The sequence below is a fragment of the Parambassis ranga genome, chromosome 14 (assembly GCF_900634625.1).
Source record: "Parambassis ranga chromosome 14, fParRan2.1, whole genome shotgun sequence".
Taxonomy (NCBI): domain Eukaryota; kingdom Metazoa; phylum Chordata; class Actinopteri; family Ambassidae; genus Parambassis; species Parambassis ranga.
The window spans coordinates 13,812,732-13,833,179 of record NC_041034.1 but is presented as its reverse complement, the minus strand read 5'-3'; the positions used below and the strand labels follow the sequence as shown (position 1 = coordinate 13,833,179).

Sequence of the window (20,448 nt, the reverse complement as noted above, 5' to 3'; positions counted from 1 at the left end):
TATGGGGTGTTCTCCAGGACAAATAACGTTAACTGCAAGAAAACATGGCTTTTGAAACAACCTGGGATAATGTTACAACAAACCACTGCCATGCATATTCTACATATTCAAATCAGTGCATGGATGAATGTTTATGTATTACTGTATATTGAATTGTACAATTTTTTGCACCAACGTTAAAACACGTGGGTCATTTAAAAACATAAATAAAGGGTAAACCTGTTAAAAATAAGATGTAATAAAAAGAAGTGCAGCATTTTTCTGTGCTATGATGTACACAAGTTTATGTTAACTGACTCAACGCAGGCTGGAAGCCATGCTCCTGATTATAAAACCTATTCCATATCACTGTGTGTAATGAAAATTATGTTCTCCAACAAAATCTTATGGAGTGGCCCATTAAATTATTCTTTAATGCCAAATACACAAGAAAACAAGATTGCTGCACAGAGGAATGCAGCATGGAGAACAGCAATTAATTTTTTTGTATTAACTTTTTGTATCATTTACTTAAGTGTCTGAGAAAGCCAGAGTTCACATAGGATTTAAAAAGGACCTTAGGCCGGAAGCAACACAGTCCTGATATGAACAAACAGGAATCCCTTAGTTGAAATCAGTGCTTCAGGATTAAGTTGCTAAATAATTCATATATTCTCTTCCATCAATGATGTTTCTTTGGATACTAGCCCAGAAACCCAATGTTCCCTGTGATGTGTTAAGACACTAAGACAAATAAAGCGTGCAGCAGCAAATTATCCCTTAGTTTATAAAATTGAAATGACTCTTACATAAAAATGACTGAGAAGTGTGATGTGACTTCAGGAGTTTTTTTTCACATGATCACGAGCTGAAAATGTGTTATAATAATGAGAAGAAAAATTATGTGAATCTGTTGATGGTTCAGCTATTGACATAATTTACAGTCACAGTTCCAGGAAGTAGGAAACACACAAAGCATGTGGTGTACACAGCGGAGGTGATGACAATGTAAATAATACCACAATAGGTGGAAGCATTCAAAATATGTTGTTTCATTGCAGCAGATGTAATAAAACAGCATACAGTCACAGTATGATGGAAGCATTACTGCCAGGTGCATTTTAGAGTGAAGCTTGATGCTTTGGCTTCAGTGGGGATGATGTCCCTTCATCCCTTCCTAGCAGACAATTTACCTCCCATTCAAACTCTAACGACGGGCCGTCAACTAGTCCTGCATATGACCCAGACACAGTTTCTGGTCGTTAACTGACCATTAAACAACTATAGGGATCATAGTCATGTGAGTTCCTACAAGATTCACCCACAGAGGTCCTCTTGGAAATGACTATAATGAATGAGAGCATCCACAGATATATATGTTACAGCATTTGTTTTCTCTGTCGAATCTCCTGTCCACCCTCCACTCCAGCATAGTAGGTGGCGGTAATGCACCTAATGCCAGTCGCCAGTAAACCAAAGCAGAAGAAGAAGCCGCCTGCCGTTAGCTTGTGTTTTTTTTCAAACAAATGATGATGTTTGTGGTGCGGAGCACAAATTGACCGCATTATATTGTCAAATTATTTCGGAACTATGAGATTATGAGAACTGTAACGACTTCGGTCGCCCCCGCGGTTTGAGATGTCTTCAACGACAGGAAGGTAAACATTTGAAATGCGGTAAACAAGCTCGTATAACGGCGAGCTAGCATAGCGTGTAGCAACAGGACTAAAAGCTAAGCTAACTAGAGTGATACCATAGCGAACAAAAGTAATGCATTTTTCGTTACATTAGTTGTAACATATTATTAACACAGGAGCTAACAAAGCACGTTGGGCGTCTAACCCCAAAAATGCATTTTGACGTCCCCGAGATTATTCTATTTTCTTAAGCTAACTGCGCCAAATTAAACCTAGCTAACATCAGTAATAACTTTTAGGCTTCATGTACGCTTAATTAGCTATGTTAATAAGCCATGTTTTGTTGCTATAATTAGGCTGTGCTTTTACCGTTTAACATAAATTGCATTATACTGAATGGTGCTTCTATTTATTTAGCCACTGTTATTGTTTATGTTACATCAAAACTGCAAATACTTCAACATTATGAAGTGATAATGGAGATTACCAGCAAAAAAGTGATACAAAGATCATTTGGGCTGTTGTTTTAAAGTTTATCAAGGTCCTGCTGGATCATACTGAACTTTTGCAGATGCAGTAGCTTTCTGCGACCACTCAGTGGTTATTGTCGAAATCCGTTGACAAACGTTGGTTACATTTGTTAACTAACGTCTTGTTAATTTGTTTTAAAACCGGGAGTCAATAAACATCCATTGGCTGTGCTGCTGCCTTGTCCATGGTTAGAGTCAACAAGTATGGAGAAATTAATTCCTAAAATTAACAGCTAATCAATGTACGACAACTGTGGGATGCTGGAGAATTGAGGTTATGCTCGGCAAACTTGAAAAGCTACACTGGGTTGCTTCCTTTGAAAGAGCATCTGAAATGCAGCAGTCTCTTCTGGTTTCATTTGTCATTCATGCTGGGAAGCTGCAAGCTGATACTGGAATATGATCTTCCCAAACTCTAAGCTATCTAAGTGTACCATTCTGCATCAGTAAGAGTTGAGTTTGTTCACCTTAGATGTGTTAAGCAGGTTAACCATGTTTCTTTTCTCTTCATTGTAGCAACTCCACTAGCAAGCTAAATATTCTGGTCAACAAGCTTCATGAATTCTTGGCTCATTCCACTGATGACAGCGATGGCACTCCAGTTATAGAGAATGCTGATGGTACAGTTTTTTTCCTTAATCTATTTAGCATCTAGGAAACATGTTTTGACACTTGATACTTTGATTCCAGTATAGGGTTGGGCGATATTGGCAAAAAAATTAATCACGATTAATTGTGGCATTTAGCCGATAGCGATTAATTTGACGATTAATTGATGACAATTGCACTTGTGTGTTTTTACTCTAAATCGCCACATTGTTCTAAAATGATTCTGACAAATCATCAGTCAAGTTCACTTCATTCTAACAGGTTAAGCTGGCAAGTAGTGATTAGGCACAAACAGGCCATGTTTGAAATATATATTGATAACAGATGCACAAACTGCTTCAAAATAATAATGAAACAAACATTTAAAGTAACTTTGTCCTTCAGATGTTCGTATCTTAAGGTCACAGAGCAGTGCATGTCGACATTAAAATTAAACAGGACAAATAAGTTCAGAAAAGTCACATCGGTGATTATTTCAAGTTAAAAAATGTGTCTGTACAAATGAACCTGTGACTGGAATGCTTTCTTCGGCTTTCTTCGGCTTTCTTCGTGCTCCGGCTTATGGTGACAGACGTTGAACCTCTGTTAGGAACGTGCTGCTCCGCATCATTTAACTGAATACCACTGCCTTCTGCCATTATTGTTATTGTGGGCTCACATGTGCGCGCTTGTGGGTGATGGTGAGAGTACGTCGCACACAAAAATGCGTCAACATGACAAGACACTAATTGCCGTAATCTATAAGTGGCAAATATTAATCGGTGACAGTTTTTCGGACGATTAATTGCACACGATACGATTTTGCACAAGCCTATTCCAGTATTGATAAATGATTTTGTTTTCACAGGTCCAACTAAGAGGGGCTGTTCTGTGGAAAAAGCAAAAAGTCATGTAGTGGCAGAGGTAAGTGAACATGTATGAATAATATGTGTTTGTGATTTGGTCATATTTTCAGAGGAGGAGAAACACCAGATGGGAAACGAGATAGGGTGAGGGTGGGGGAAGGGTGGGGGTGTGGTCCCATCCATTACTGTACACTAGACAAAACCTAAATGAATTGCATATACCTTTCTTAATGAAACAGATAGGAGTGACATATCTCCTGTAAGAAACTGGGCAGTGAGAGTGTGTGTGCTAACCCGGGAGTGGGTGAGCAGTACGGAGTAAAACAATAAAGCTGCAGCCCCCACATGCCACCAACAGATGCCGCGATGCTGCTTTGTTTTATTGTCTGTGCATGCAGGGATGCGGCAGAAAAATGTTTTCGGGGGGACGTAGTTAAGGCGGGGAGGGGGGGCAATTGTTGTCAAGGCGCCCGCCCTAACTATAAAGTGCTGCGGGAAACCCTAGGTTGGGTGTTGGATCATATTTTTGCAGATCAGACTGGATCAGGCTGGGTAATATGGAGTTACACAAAGTACAGTGTATTTCTTAAACAAGCTTACATTTTTTAATAATCAGCTCTTCCTGCTAGGGAGTGTCTTATCTAGTGTCCTTGAAGCCAGGCACAGAGTGAACTCACATACAGTGGAAACACACAGTGATGATCAGCAAAGACTAAAACAACGAACTCTTGTTTTTCAGGCAGGAGTGGACACCAGATGCTCGAAGAGGTGAGTTTACTGATTTATTTATGTGCAGCCATTTGCAGACAGCAAGTACTTTATATGATTAAATTATTTGGCTTTATGTAGGACAAACATGTAATTATTACATTAGCATGTCTTAAAACATAAATAAAACAGATGACAAAATTATTTATCAAAAGTAACCAAAGAAGTGTGATGTGTGAAAATCTTAGTTCAATCTTATTGCTCTGATAATGATGATTGATTAACTGATCATCATAAAGTGTTAGCATTTCTATAATATAAGTAGTTTGGCAGTTTGATGGTCAGCAGAATGGAAAGACAGTAGTGATGAGTGACAGAAGTCGTGATTCAAACTGTGCTTTTATGCAAAATGTTGCTCATCAGTGTAACTGTTTTATCGAACTTACAGAAAACCTGCAACTGTTATAAAGCACTCTGGGTTGGATGAATCTGGGGAATCAAATGCAAGCGAGGACTCAGATGTGCCAGTCAATGCAAATGGTCACTTTGATATCACTAGATTGCCTAAAGGTAGGTTATGAGAGTTCTCTAGCGTTGACACATCTTTGCTTAGACAGATTTCACTGTTGCACAAATTGCATCCTTGTTGATTGGTTTTCACTGTGTTTGAATTGTACTACATGAGCCTTACAGTAGAATATTGGGGGATAGCTTTGGTCCTATTATTAATTGCCTTGGCAATTAATAATAGTTCTGATGTGGTTGAATGTGTGTCTTCCTGACTTTAGAGCTAAATACCCAGGTCTGTCCCTCATTTTGGGATAATAATTCTGTACTTCACAATGCTGTCTTTGATGCGTTTTGTTCACACAGGCACTGTAATGGTTAGACCTGAACCTGTGGACAATGGAAGAGATGATTTCAGGGGTCCAGAGTTTCGCAGCCAAAAATCACGGAAAGATTTCTCAAGAAGGCGTGGTGGTCAGTATTTACTACTAAACATTTCTAAAAACTTTTGATTAGATGAGGGAATTAATTTATTTAGTTGCCAAACATTCTATTTAGCAACACAAAATTCAAAGAAAATACTTGTCATAATATGTTGTGACAAAAATAAAGATTGTGAAGACTGATGATGAATGATCACTGAAAAGTTACATTTTATTACAAGCAGCTGCATGGAGAGAAGCACATAAACAGGTTTCACACAGCTCTCAGGCGGTTACATCTTTGTTACATCTTAAAAATGTCCTTCAACTCCTTCAACTTCCACCAGGCATAGTGTGAGACATTGTGGCTGCAAACAATAACCCTCTATGAGTGTGATGCAGGTGCAGTTCTTCTCTATCTATCACATACACATGTGTAGTCAGATTAGCTCTAACAGGGCAGTATACAAGGACAAATAATATGATTCAGTATATTTCCACCACACGTACTTGTATTCAGTCATCAGTACCTGAAAATGTGGATAATTACAGTAGAGATCCAACAAGACAGATAATCCAGAAAACCATATTCATGATGATGATGTTACTAATGGTAGAGTTGTTGTTTCCCACCGTAGGTGTTGAACACATTGGAATTGTGAGTTGCACTGCATGTGGTCGGCAAGTTAACCACTTCCGGAGGGACTCCTTGTATCGCCATCCAGTTCTGAAAGTAATCATTTGCAAGGTGAGTTTTATTCATATGTCGGGTATTTGTCCCTTTTTCTATGATCTTTAATAGAGCCCAGTCAGTCAGTCTAAAGCATTGGAAAGCAAGCATTTGTTTCTGATTTATATAATTTACATAACTAATCATCCAAATCCTTAAGACTTTAGCTCCGAAAGAGGGGAAGTATTTTTTTCCAGAGAAGCTGGTAATCTGGCCGTGTAATGACATTCCAGGTTTCTGCTTTGATTCTGTTTGCTTTGGGTGGATGTCTTTTTTTATGTCACTGATATGAACCCTGGGTTAAAGTGCAGACTTCAAAGACGTGCAACATACACCTGTAGAATCAAACAAACGGCAAAGCTATTCTTAATTTCTGTGGTCAAAACGTTGCTAAGAAATCTGAATCAGAATGTGTTTGTGGCACATGAACTATGCATGCATTTCACTTCATATTCATATAGTAATTTCATATAAAGTTTTAATCAAAAAGACAACGATTTGCTGTATTTGATTATATTGATTATATATTAAGGAATTTGGAGCGCATATATTTAAAGTAATTTTTTTTCAAAGCTCTACGTAAATCATATTTTGTTTTTTTTGCCAGTCTTGCTACAACTACTACTCAAGCGATGATATTAGCAAGGATGGAGATGGAATGGATGAGCAATGCAGGTAGGATTTTGTTTTTGTTCTAAATATTTTATTTCAATTTAATTTTTTTGGTCTATATATCCATCTATTTTCTTAACCTACAGGGCATCCCGAAAGTATTCACAGCGCTTCATGTTTTCCACATTTTGTTATGTTACAGCCTCATTCCAAATGGTATTAAATTAATCTCTTACCTCATAATTTTACACACACCCCATTATAACAATGTGGAAAAAGTTGTTTTTTTTACATTTTTTGAATTTATTAAAAACAGAAAACTAGGAAGTCACATTTACACAAGTATTCACAGCCTTTGCAGTGAAGCTCAAAATTGAGCTCAGGTGTATCTTTTTTCCACTGATCATCCTTGAGATGTTTCTACAGCCTAATTGGAGTCTACCTGCGGTAAATTCAGTTGATTGGACATGATTTGGAAAGGCACACACCTGTCTATATAAGGTCCCACAGTTGACCGTGCATGTCAGAGCACAAACACCAAGCATGAAGTCAAAGGAATTGTCTATAGACCTGCGAGACAGGATTGTCTTGAGGCACAAATCTGGGGAAGGACACAGAAAAATTTCTGCTGCTTTGAAGGTCCAATAAGCACAGTGGCCTCCATTATTCATAAATGGAAGACGTTTGGAACCACTAGGACTCTTTTTAGAGCTGGCCGGCTGTCTAAACTGAGTGATCGGGGGAGAAGGTCTTTAGTCAGGGAGGTGACCAAGAACCTGATGCTCACTCTGTCAGAGCTCCAGCGTTCCTCTGTGGAGAGAGGACAGCCTTCCAGAAGGACAACCATCTCTGCAGCAATCCATCAATCAGGCCTGTATGGTAGAGTGGCCAGACGAAAGCTACTCCTTAGTAAAACAAACATGGCAGCCCATCTGGAATTTGCCAAAAGGCACCTGAATGACTCTCAAACCATGAGAAACAAAATTCTCTGGTCTGATGAGACAAAGAGACAAAGAACTCTTTAGTGTGAATGCCAGGCGTCATGTTTGGAGGAAACCAGGTCCTGCTCATCACCAGGCCAATACCATCCCTGCAGTGAAGCATGGTGGTAGCAGCATCATGCTATGGGGATGTTTTTCAGCAGCAGGAACTGCTGTATAAACAGCAATATAAAGAGATATCGTGGATGGAAACCTGCTCCAGAGCGCTCAGGACCTCAGACTGGGGCGAAGGTTCATTTTTTAACAGGACAACGACCCGAAGCACAAGATCTCAAAGGATTGGCTTTAGAACCACTATGTGAATGTCCTGGAGTGGCCCAGCCAGAGTACAAACTTGAATCTGATTGAACAACTCTGGAGAGAACTGAAAATGGCTGTGTGCAGATGTCTCCTATCCAACCTGATGGAGCTTGAGAATTACTGCAAAGAAGAATGGGCAAAACTGCCTAAAGATAGGTGTGCTAAGCTTGTGGCATCATATTCAAAAAGACTTGAGGCTGTAATTGCTGCCAAAGGTGGATCAACAAAGTATTAAGCAAAGGCTGTGAATACTTATGTAAATGTGATTTAATAGTTTTATATTTCCCTATTGTCCTAATGGGGTAATGTGAGTAGAACTTTGAGGTAAGATAATAATACAATTTGGAATAAGGGCTATAACATGACAAAATGTGGAAAAAGTAAAGCGCTGTGAATACTTTCCGGATGCACTGTATATGTGTGTTATCTGTTAACTATGTGTATTATCTGTAACTTTTCTCTTATGCAGGTGGTGTGCAGAAGGAGGCAACTTGATCTGTTGTGACTTCTGTAGTAACGCTTTCTGCAAGAAGTGCATTCTAAGGAATTTGGGAAGGAAGGAACTGTCTGGTATCCTGGAGAGTAAATGGTACTGCTACGTGTGCAGCCCAGAACCCCTTTTTGACCTGGTGATAGCTTGTGACACCGTCCTTGGGAATGTGGAACGTCTGTGGCAACAGCAGCGCCCAAAGAATCGGGTAGATCCTGGGAAATCTGGAGTTTACAACGTGCTTGCAAACTCACCACACAACATTCCTTTGGATAAATGGGATCACAGTGGTATGGATGGTAATGTGATGTTCAACTATAACATGCTGCAAGTTTCTAAGGACATTACAAAGAAAGCCAAGCATTTAGTGGATTCAACTAACACTTTAAACCAAACCTTTGTCAGTTTCATTCAAACTGTGACAGCAACCAAGCAAACACCTGATGTCCGTAATCTGTACCTGAACTCTTTTTTGGCAGTAGTTAAAGGCTTGCGAAAGTCCCTTGCAGCACTGGAGGATAGCCTGAAGGAAGAATTCAGTGACTTAGATGTAGTGAGCATCAAGGAAAAGTTCTTTGCCAGTGATTTTGACACGCTTGTTGCTGAAACAGATACAGAGCTGGATAACTCAGATGAAAGATGCTTGAATGATTTGCAGAAATTGGCAGCAGAACATTGTGACGACAATGATTCTGACTCCAAGGGCTTCATAGACAGGAGAAGTCGATCTGACTGCCCTGGGAAGGACATGGTTCTAGTTTCCAGTGAAGGGAGACAAAGCGCCCAAAAAAATGACACACGCTCTTCTGAAAGTAAGGTTGACATAAGGAAAAAGCTAGTTGTACAACTTACACCTGTAGCTATGGAGCAGGAGCCGGTCTCTCATGTCCCAAAGATGAAAGGAGACTTCTCGAAGAAGGATAAGAAGTCAAAGGGTAAACCTGTATCAGAATTTGAAGAACATACTGACAGCAAGCTCAGCACTGATAACACAAGTGCTTCTCTATTCCCAGAAGAGGAAAAAGGCCATAGAAGGTCTCCTCGTGTGAAGACAACCCCTTTGCGCCGACCAAGTGATGTGAAGGCCAAGCCATCTCTCTCAGCAGGGGACAGTGACAGTGACTCTGACCCTGAGGAACCCCCCAACACAGTTCCAGTCAAAAGCACTGAAGAGCAAAGTCTGAGTAGAACAATAGATGAATCTGACTCAGATGAAACCCCTGCGGCTCTGCTTGAGCGTGCAGCTATGACGCATAGCTCAGATGAACCTCAGAGCGATGAGGATCGAGGTAAAGCTTCACCAACAAAGGTGGCCAAGAAGTGTCTCTTTTGGCTCACTAAGAACACACCAATCTCACCAGAAACGATGCGCAGAAAGCGCAAGATGCTAGATCGCTCTCCTGAAAGTGTAAAAGCTCATCTGGAAAGTGGGACAGATTCCTCGAGTGATGATCAAGAATCACAGAAGAAAATACAGCACTTAAACACACTGAGGTCAATTGGGAAGCCTCACCTTGTCAAGAGAGAAGAGGAAGCTGTTGCTAGAAAGAAAAGTAGGATACAACCTCTAAAGGCTAAGACTAAATCTCATCAGAAAGCAGTTGAGTCAGCGTCCTCATCAAGTGAAGACGAACAGGATGACGAGTCTGGAAGTGACATGAGTGATCAGAAGATGAAACCAATCACAGATGATGTGGCCTTACTAGGAGCAGCAGCATTCCACCAATCATCGGGTGAGTATATCTCAGTTTGCAATGTATGTTGTCAGTGCTTGCTTGTAAGCAGAAATCACTATTAACAGTTGTTGTACAAGTTAGCCCGAGTGCCAGCTATGCTCACTCATAAAAAGTTTTAACCATGAACAGTTTGTCAGAAGAAGAAGTAGATGCACAGGGGAATTTGTCCCACAGAAGCAATATTGTAATCACTTTTTTAGCTTACAGTTCATTCTTTTTTAACTTTGAATGTTATTTCTTTGTTTAAATCAACAAAACAATAAATCATTTTCTGATTGTTTTTGCAGGCGATGAAGAGCAGTCTGGGCCCTTGTGGGCAGCAGAAGACGACGACGATCCAGAAAATAGGTACGGCTCAAAAAGCTCGGATGTAGAGTTTGTTAAACACCCTAGATGTGGAAGAATCGCTGCAACCTCAAATTCTGACATTAATGCAAAATCTAGCAAAACCCATGTTACTAGGTCTCAGTTGCAGTCTATTCAAACAAGACCAAAACGTAGCTGCAGTAAGGGCCCAGCTATCAAATACACATTCTAGAGGATAATGTGAGACACGGTGAGACTGAACCAACAACCCAGTGTGTTTGTTTTTCTGCATTTAGTTTATTAAATGCTAGAGATACATTGTTTTTTTAAGTGAACTGGACTTCTCTCCCTGGTATTCTTACCTGACAATTTGCTGTTGAATAACATTATGATGAGGTCAGAGCCTCAGCAATGAAACATGTTCTGCCGTATAGCTCAACCTAGTACAGTACAGGTTTGACTTCAGTGTCAGTATTGTAAATAATCAGAAAGTGTTGAGCTTTGTTTTGTTTTTTTATAGACTGCACAATCAACTGTCTGCCATTGAGCAGCACTGTTTCTTGAGTAAATGGAATGTTGTTATTTACAGATGAAGTATACCTGAAGTCATTTGTATTAAATTTTTTAAAATTCTAAAATAATGGCAATTTAGTTTCTATTAATGGAAGGCAAAGTTGTATCCATGTATAAACTTTTATGGTTCACCTTTTTTGATTTTCTGGTCTTACATTTACTCCCAGATGTGTCACAGTGTGATGTGACAATTGCATTTCACTCTCGTAATAACATGGCAGACGTTTTCGAATTAAAAAAATAAATAAATCTGATGCAATGTACATGGCGGTGTAAATGCACTTTGGTTCAACAGCATTTAAATTCTTTAAGTGCAAAAGTAGGATTCTTATTAGCTGTTCCTCTCATACATAGGTCACAAAATAGATTTAATTTTCCTACAGCACATTGACCTACAACATGCAGTGGCTATGTTGTGGTCAAGTATTTGACATCACAACGTTGATGCATTGTGTCACAACCTGTGTCTTAGATCAGAGGCAGCATCCTTCCAGGTGTGGCCTTTGTAGGGCTTCTTGTGTTGTTAAATTAGGCGATCTGGCCTATGGAGGATTTCCTATTTGCGTCACCAGCTGTTGTCTATAGCAACCCAGCATACTCCTCCTTCGTTTAAATTCCTGTTTGCTATAATTTCTTAGTCAGACTGATACTGTTACCAGGAAAAAATAATTCTGCATCTAAAGGAGCCTTTATAATGGGACACAAATTCATCCCTCAAAGGATGTAGCCTCTGATTGAGTAAAGGTCTGGTTTATAACGTGGGCTAATGATATAACATTCCAAAGCACCATCAACAGCCAATGAGTTGATTTAAATTGGTGTTGAGTTGTATGTAACAACAAGGTTATCAGCCAACTGCAGTACATGTGAATTATGGTTTCTTAATGGACTCTCCTTTTTTTAATCCGTGTTGCTTGGCACCAACATCAAGGCCAATTTACAACTAGCCATGATATTGGCATACCACTATAGGTGACACAATAACATGCCACCTGTGTACAAGGCTAGTGGAACAGTCTGTGATTTGGGCAGTATTTTATTATGTGTCACAAAAACATGTGCGTTCAGAAATTGTTTTCCTGTCGTCACTACATTGGCCAGCTCAGCTAGGGAAAATTATCAATTATTAATTAATATTTGCAATATTTACCTAGTGTTACTTGGAAGAGAGTGGGAAAAACAGCTCAGTAAAGGGTCATTAACACACACTCGTACTTTGCAGCTCCAAGCCTTCAATACCCAGAGACATTTTGCTGGTTAATCCAAGTAATCTTCTACTTGAAATTCTTTCATTTGGCTGATACGTTTATTAGAAGAGTCCCACAGTTTTTGATGTTTTACCCCACTATACTATATACACATGCATAGTATACGTTACTGCTGACTATTAAAACCAGTGAATAAGGTTATCACCGTAGTTAAACCTGCAGAGACTTAAACTCTGCCTAACAGGTGACCCAGCTGTTGCTAATGTAGAGGAAAACAGTTCTACCAGGTTAGTGTCCTAATTGGAACCATGTGAGCTGCGACACAACTGTTTAAAAGTAAAATGCGCCAAAGCTACGTTATGCATATAATGACATCCATGTTTGTTTTTCTCATGTTTTTTTCCAGGTCGGATTTTCTGACAGCATAGCAGTGAATGCAGTGCTGTTAGGCAACAGTCACTTAAATGTGGGATATTGTAGCTTTCTCTTTAGCACAACAACATTATCTATTGAAAAATGGTCAGTAGCAATGTCAGGTTTACAGTGTTTGTTATTAGTGGGTTAAAACGTGAAAACCGTTGTCGTCTTTATAAATCAATGGCAGTAATACCAAATTCATGTTTGACAGTATTTTCTTTAGTTTTACCTTCTCGTTGAAGAAACATAGGAAATGAGTTTCAATGCTCGGATTTGTTACTCCTGCTGTTGCTGCATCTTTATTTAAATACGCCTAATGGACAATTTATTTTACATCAGTCGAAATGGTCCATCTCGCTCAGAGATTAGGATCAGACCTGTGCATGCAGTAGAGAGGCTCGAGCCATACCTTTTTCCCACTGTTTGTAACTGATTCTTAGTGGATATGAGTAGAGGGAAGTAGAGGGGTACACAGATAAATGTAGAGTTTAAATATTTGTCTTAATGATTGTCCAAAAAAAAACATAAACTGTTTATCTTGTGTAAAAACACTCTTGTGTTCTAGTTCAAAACAGTTAAAAAAGTTAATGTAACATTTCTTTTTGTACAGATTTTGTTAGAAGCTTGCCGTATTTGTGTCCCACATGTGTTTTATTTAATTCAAGATGGCATTAAATGGCCGACACTACAAGTCTACAAGTCAGTTGCTTTGTGGTCATCTCAAAGGGTTTTCTGGCAGAACGTATAGTTTAGTTGGCCCAAGTTTTTTCACAAGGAGATTGACAGATGGCTGACTGACTCAAGCAAGAAAAAAACTTCCCGTTTCCTCAATCTTTTTTTTTTTTGTTTATTGAAATAAATTCTTCCTCTTAAAAATGTGTCTGTCTCATGTTATCTTCCTGTTTTTGCTATTGTGGTGTTGGTGATACTTGACTAGAAGAGCTTTGGTTCAAAACTAAGCAGAAGTGACACTGCAGGTATCTGATCTTCTCAGATTAGAAGCCCGATCATGAGGGCTACTGGCACCTGACCAACACTTTTTAAAATGCTTTTTTCCATTTGTTTTCTTTTTACTTTTGCCTTGGAAGTGTATTCAGTATTACAGTATTCAACTGAAGGCAAATTTACTGGTTGTGATATGAACTTCAGGTGCTATTTCCTTCTTTTCTACCTTTTGAAAGAATCGCAAAGAAAATGTTATTGGCCCAAATCAATGCCAACTACTCCTCGGGTGACGATGTCTCATCGGATGAAGAAACAGAGGAGGAGGAGGAGGAGGGAGAGTCTCAGTCAGAGGATGACCCGGAGTTCAAAGAAAATAATCAAGATAAAGAAGATGAAAACTGTAAGTAATTTTTTCTGTTACACATGTACTACATTGTCCCATCAATCCTTTAACAATTTACATTATATATTATTAGCTGAATTTGATGTGTGTTTTACCATCACTGGGTTTCAAAAGGACTGACAGACGATAAATCTCTGCTGCAGGTAAAGACTTGGCTTCAGAATCTTCTGACACCATGTCTGATGGGCCTCAGTCCAGGCACCATCTTCTTTCCTACAAACTCTCCTTAGATGAGGAGCGATTGAGTGACAAGGCTGTGTCAAAGAGCGGAGTAGGAAAACGGAAGAGGGAGGGTGGAAGCAGCACAGACTACCTGAGCTGTAAGCACACCTATGACATGAAACTCATCTGTCTGAACCGGGAATACCTGCTTTTTTTCTAATGTCTTGATTTTTGATTTCTGTCAAGCTGGTAGTGAAAGGGATGCTGAAAATGAAGCAGATGAAGATGATGAAATGTATGAGGTGCTGAGTCAGTCAGAGGATGAGACGGATGAAGATGGAGTCAGAAGGTACATTCGTTTTCACTGTGATCTTTTTTGTCTTCTATTCTAAGCCAAAGATCAGGATGCAGACAACCACTGGATGTATTTCTCATTGGTAACTGGAAACCATTAGCACATACAATGTTTAATAAGAAGTGGTGCATTTTTTCTGGAATTATATCTTACATTACTGATCTGCATGCTATCAATATGCTGGTTTTCTTGTCATCTCCAGATCATCCACCAAGGTGAAGAAAGCATCTTGTAGTTATGAACAGGAGAGGGTTCCCCTCATCTGGCTGTCTGACTCCAACAGTGAAAAGGTAGCAGCTGATCTTTTACATCTGTGTGTACATCTAAATTCTTATCTGACACTGAAACCTTGAATTTTCCATCTGAGGTGAGAAAATGAGAGATGCCTCCAGTGACTAATTGTTATTATTTTGTTGGATTGTCTTGTATTTGAGCAGAGCGATCAAGAGGATACAGATAACGGGATCAGTAGCTGTAATACCCCCCCGAAAGGACGCAAGAAGATCCGCAAAATCATTGAAGATGAGGACCTCAGTGCAGAGACCCAGGAAGCCCTCAGAGAAGAGGAGGAGAGACGTGAGCGGCTGGCAAACAGGGATCAACAGATGGAGGACAGAAGAGAGGTACTGCAAACCAATTACATCGTTTAGATTTCAGCAGCAGGATACGATGCTGTAAGTTCTGTATGTTGACTTTCCAACATCGCTTTCCAGATAATTGTTATAGAAGACGAACTGTCTCAAGTGTCGTGTCCTGTCACAACCAAACTGGTTCTGGATCAGGATGAGGACACCAAGATGCCCCTCGTTCAAGTGCACAGGAACCTGGTGACAAAACTGAAGCCTCACCAGGTGGATGGTTAGCCTGCGCTTCTGTTTCACTTAACAATAGAGCAATAGTATAAGCAAAATACAGCTCCTGGTACATTATTTCTACACCGTGTTTAATGTCATACATTGTACATTTTCAGACAATAATCAGTCCAAAATGTGTCTGCAAGTATAAAAAGATTTTTTTTCTCTGACAGGTGTCCAGTTTATTTGGGACAGTTGCTGTGAGTCTGTGAAGAAGGCCAACTCTTCCCCTGGATCAGGCTGCATACTGGCACACTGCATGGGCCTGGGGAAGACTCTGCAGGTGAACATATACACTGGCTATAATACCTTCAGTATGCTTATACAAGGCAGACGAATGAAGCAAGTTATCATGTTCTGTTCTGTGCTTCTTTGTGCTCATACTATACAGGTGGTGACATTCCTCCACACAGTGCTGCTTTCAACAAACCTGAAAATTAGAACAGCCTTAGTCGTGTGCCCGCTTAATACTATCCTCAACTGGGTTCATGAGTTCAAGAAATGGCAGGCCAACATGGGCGCAGATAAAGTCAAGGTATGCAATTGAAGTAAGATGTGTTTAATTATAGATGGGCAGTGCCTTACAGTGCAAGAATAACACATGATACACAAAAACAGGTGACAGAACTGGCTTCAGTAAAATACCCTGCAGAACGACTCGGAGCTCTGCAGCGGTGGCAGAGAGATGGAGGCGTCTTAATAATGGGGTATGAGATGTACCGCATTCTGTCGCTCGCCCATAACATCCATGATGAGGAGTGGAAGAAAGTCTTAAAGAACACACTGGTGGATCCAGGTTGAGTGACTTTGCATTTGCATAATATTGTTAAAAGGTCTCCGGTTTTGTGTGTCAATCCTCAGCATATTGAATTTTTTTTTTCTTCCTTTCAGGTCCTGACTTTGTGGTTTGCGATGAGGGACACATTCTTCGCAATGAAGCGTCCTGTATTTCCAAAGCCATGAATAACATCAAGACCCAAAGAAGAGTGGTGCTAACAGGCACACCACTGCAAAACAACCTCGTTGAATGTAAGTCTTCACCGTGAAGTGTCTAAATTTCCCTTAATTTGTTGCTTCTGCTTTCTCTGTGGTAAATAAGAGTATTGGCAGCCCAAAACACAGCCAATGTGACATTTTGGTCAGTCATCTTATTTCGTAGGCTGACCTGCTTTGGTGTGAGTCTTTCTGGTGGTTTTTTTACAAACAGCCATACATATAGGACCAAGGACTGTAGTGTGGTGATTTGACGAAATGACATTTTATTTTGAAATCAGCATAAAAGAAACATGTTCTCCCCCTTAGACCACTGCATGGTCAATTTCATCAAGACCAATCTTCTGGGCTCGCTGGGCGAATTCCGAAACCGCTTTATTAACCCAATCCAGAACGGTCAGTGTGCTGACTCCACGCCAAGAGACGTCCGGGTCATGAAGAAGCGAGCGCATGTCCTGCATTCAGTGTTAGCTGGATGTGTGCAGGTATGCCACCAGATACACACTATGTCCTCATATTCTTCCTGTTTACAACACTGCTGTGTTCTTCCTCAGAGAAAAGATTACTCGGAGTTGACCCAGTTTCTGCCTCCAAAACACGAGTACGTGCTGGCAGTGAGGATTTCCCCACTTCAGTATAAGCTGTACCGTTACTACCTTGACCACGTCACAGGTAGGAATCTGTCTGCACATTGTAAGAATGTAAGTGGTAGAATAAACCTTGGATTTTGGTCTCATTTCTTTTAAGATGAAGGTTTTTACTCAATATGGTAAATATGTCAATATAATTTACCTGAATTGTTTTTTTTGGGTGTTGGTTTCCCAGCTACCATGGCTAAGAAGAGTGGACCAAACCTATTTAAGGACTTTCAGGTCCTAAGCCGAATCTGGACTCACCCATGGTGTCTTTATCTCAGCAGCAAGAGCAGAAAAAACAAGGTACACACATCACATTCAATGAATATTGATTCCAGTTTGACATAACTGAAGGGTTTTGTTTCACTACAGGCATTATTTGAAAAGAAGAATCAAGTAAAAGCAGCAGATTTGTTAAAAAATGTAGTAACCAAAGAGGCAGAGAGGTAAGAACTGCCCCTGACAAATGATAAAAGACTCAGACATACAAACATTTTAATTTCATTTTATTTGGTTCCTGCAGTGGACTGAATGTGAGTGAGGGAAAGGAAAGGAGCAACGACGACAATAGTGCTTCACCTGTTGATGTGTCCAACGTTACCCCGGCAGCACATGGTATTGAAGTTCCTGTACTCCAACACTGTTGCTGCAAATGATGCGCCACTATAATTTTATCTGTCAAATATTCTGCTTAGGAGAGAAATCAAACGTCTACTTGCAACCTCGGAGTCCAGATGAGGGCTGGTACAATAATATGGTGTCTCAAAGTGATGCCAAAATCCTGACCCACTCAGGGAAGATGGTGCTCCTATTTGAGATCCTTAGAATAGCTGAAGACCTTGGTGATAAAGTGTAAGTTTCTTTTAGTTCAGCAGTAACTTTATTTAGTCAGCAGTGCATCAGAACGCTGTTTAAATCTTTTTGCTTTCTAGGCTCTTGTTCAGCCAGTCCCTGATCTCGCTAGACCTAATTGAGGATTTCCTTAGGATTTCTCACAATGCCAGAGACCATTCATCATTCAAAGGTATCATACTGTTAGTGAGAGAGAAAATAAGAATTCATTTACAGGTTTTAATGTATGCACTTTCTTGACCCAACAGCTGGCAGCTGGATCAAAAACATTGATTATTATCGTCTTGATGGTTCCACCAGTGCTGTGCTGCGAAAGAAATGGACAGATGAGTTCAATAAGTTGGCCAATGTCCGGTACAGAATTTCACCGTTACATCTATTGTACTGAACAAAGTGGAAAAAGGCCTTGACAGAGTTCCTCTTCTGATGGATATTTAATTGTCTTTATTTTAGCGGTCGGCTGTTTCTCATCTCAACGAGAGCAGGCTCACTTGGCATCAACCTGGTGGCTGCTAACAGGGTGATCATCTTCGATGCCTCCTGGAATCCCTCATATGACATGCAGAGCATATACAGAGTGTACCGCTTTGGTCAGCTCAAACAAGTGTTTGTGTACCGCTTCTTGGCTCAGGTAAACTCACCAGTCTTATCACTGAAAATAGCATTGCTGTGTTTCATCTGATACTTCACTTCATGGTGTTATTGAGTTTTTTTTGTAAGGCTTGTTCTGTTTGTTGTCTCCAGGGCACCATGGAGGAGAAGATCTATGATCGACAGGTGACCAAGCAGTCTTTGTCCTTCCGAGTTGTAGATCAGCAACAGATTGAGAGGCACTTCACCCTTCATGAACTTACTGAACTATACACATTTGAGCCAGATCTGCTCCACGACCCGAACTCTAAGAAGAGCAAAAGACCTTCCTCTGTATTGCCGAAGGTGATGTCACTGCCTTTATGTGTTTTTTCTTTGATGCCACACAAGGCTTACCCATACAGTTCTCAGTATTGACGATGTTTGGTTTCTCAGGATGATATCCTGGCACAGCTGTTACAAACCTGTAAAGACCAAATCGTGTCCTACCATGAGCACGAATCCCTGCTGGACCACAAAGAAGAGGAGGAGCTCAGTGAGGCTGAACGCAAAGATGCCTGGGCTGAATTTGAAGCTGAGGTAAAGACGCACAGCTCTCGTCACATTTTATACTATGTGCTTCCTCTGTCTAAGTGTGTGTCTTTGTGTTCTTGTCTCAGTCAAACACAGCCAACCTTCCAGTCACCTCTAGCCAGGAAACACTGGAAATGAAGACCAATGAAGAACTGCTGGTATTTTCTAAATCCTGTTCTTATAGTTACTGCTGGTGCCTTTTGTGTTCTATACAACATAATACATGCAAATCTCTTTGCAGGAATTACTTAATAAGTGCAGGAAAAATGTATCAAGGGCCTTCCTGTCAGTGCAGAAAGCGAGGTCTCACACCATTGAGGAGTATACACTGCTAGTGGTGAGTGAATGGCAAGCATTCAACTTTTTTTTTTATCTTGGGGATAAAGAGAAAGAAGTCTGAGGGTTCCAAATCAGTTGAGTCGATTAATTGTTCAAAGCCACATTCCTGGATGAGTGCAGCAAGTCCTGACTTGTGCTTTTCAATTACTTAAAACAGACATAGACACTCTTAACTTGCTGCATAATCAACCTCGCTCAGCTGCAAATTTGAAACATTTACAGCAGTTAAATGAACACGAGCTGATAAAAAGCATTGTCGCACAATCAAAAGTGTCAAAGTTATAAACACTGATGTTATGTTACTTATGATACAGCGGCAGCAGTATCCAGGCTTGGATGAAAACCTGGTAAAAAACAAAGCTGAAATGTGGAAATACTTCGATGACAAGAAGCAAGAGCAAATGCAAGCTTCTTATCGAGAGGCTCTCACGCAGCAACAATCAGTAAGTCATTTGTGGATTTATAGTTTTACAGACATGTGCAAAAAGCCATTCTGATGTTTCAATGTTTTCCCTCTGTAGCTGACGCTCAGCATTCAGGCCATACTGAACAGTCGGAGGAATCGTGTGATGCAGATGACCATGGCGACTGTGAACCAGACTTAATAATAAAAGCCACACCTTTGTTTACTTTGAGCACTTTAAACGACACAAGAAATGTAGTGAGGCTTTTTCTGATTAGAATTTTTATAAAACCTGGGTAGGCGTTAATACTGCTTAATAAAAAAAAATTAATAATAAATGTTTTGATTAGCGTACCAATAACCTTTAGTCCTGCCTTGTGTTATTTTTTATGTTTTTAATGTTTTCTCTAATAAATCATATAACAGACCATCGATCACCTCCTTTTTTTTAACATTAGCATAAACCAGCAAGGTGTTCATGTTTCCATCCTGGGCATCTCAATGGGAAGACAGCAGCTGTTATAATAAAAATAATAATAATAATAATAATAAACAATACAAATGGTAAAAAAAACTGAACTGAGAACTGATGTGTAAAAGTGTGTAAAGGTGGTGCTGTAGAATCAGGCTGGCAGCTTCATGACCTTTTGCAGAAGCCATCTCTCCTTCTCTGGGACGACCTTGGTCCACATATGCTGAAATTCACCATGCAGAGACAGGTCTTTGAGCATGG

At 40.0% G+C, this 20,448-nt stretch overlaps 1 protein-coding gene across 1 annotated transcript; it reads left to right on the top strand.

Annotated features, from left to right (window-relative positions):
- The first annotated feature begins 1,452 nt into the window (after positions 1–1,452).
- On the top strand, positions 1,453–20,143 carry LOC114445926 (transcriptional regulator ATRX-like). Its single transcript, XM_028421248.1, has 35 exons — positions 1,453–1,637; positions 2,663–2,766; positions 3,603–3,658; positions 4,340–4,368; positions 4,757–4,878; positions 5,182–5,289; positions 5,876–5,985; positions 6,575–6,642; positions 8,350–10,103; positions 10,394–10,454; positions 13,792–13,955; positions 14,102–14,278; positions 14,367–14,469; positions 14,678–14,765; positions 14,913–15,098; positions 15,189–15,333; positions 15,503–15,612; positions 15,721–15,864; positions 15,948–16,125; positions 16,221–16,358; positions 16,632–16,807; positions 16,877–16,994; positions 17,148–17,260; positions 17,330–17,403; positions 17,481–17,572; positions 17,653–17,809; positions 17,890–17,981; positions 18,058–18,163; positions 18,263–18,440; positions 18,554–18,745; positions 18,836–18,979; positions 19,060–19,131; positions 19,215–19,310; positions 19,627–19,755; positions 19,834–20,143. The coding sequence occupies exons 1-35, from the start codon at positions 1,618–1,620 to the stop codon at positions 19,915–19,917; spliced, it is 5,688 nt and encodes a 1,895-aa protein (XP_028277049.1). The 5' UTR covers positions 1,453–1,617; the 3' UTR covers positions 19,918–20,143.
- Positions 20,144–20,448: the final 305 nt, after the last annotated feature.

Bases quoted from the DNA above. Each gene is read 5' to 3' on its own strand.
- LOC114445926 (XM_028421248.1), top strand. From the start codon at position 1,618: ATGTCTTCAACGACAGGAAG. The intron at 3,659-4,339 runs GTAAGTGAACAT...CTTGTTTTTCAG, and splicing joins AAAGTCATGTAGTGGCAGAG to GCAGGAGTGGACACCAGATG. The intron at 15,865-15,947 runs GTATGCAATTGA...ACACAAAAACAG, and splicing joins TGGGCGCAGATAAAGTCAAG to GTGACAGAACTGGCTTCAGT.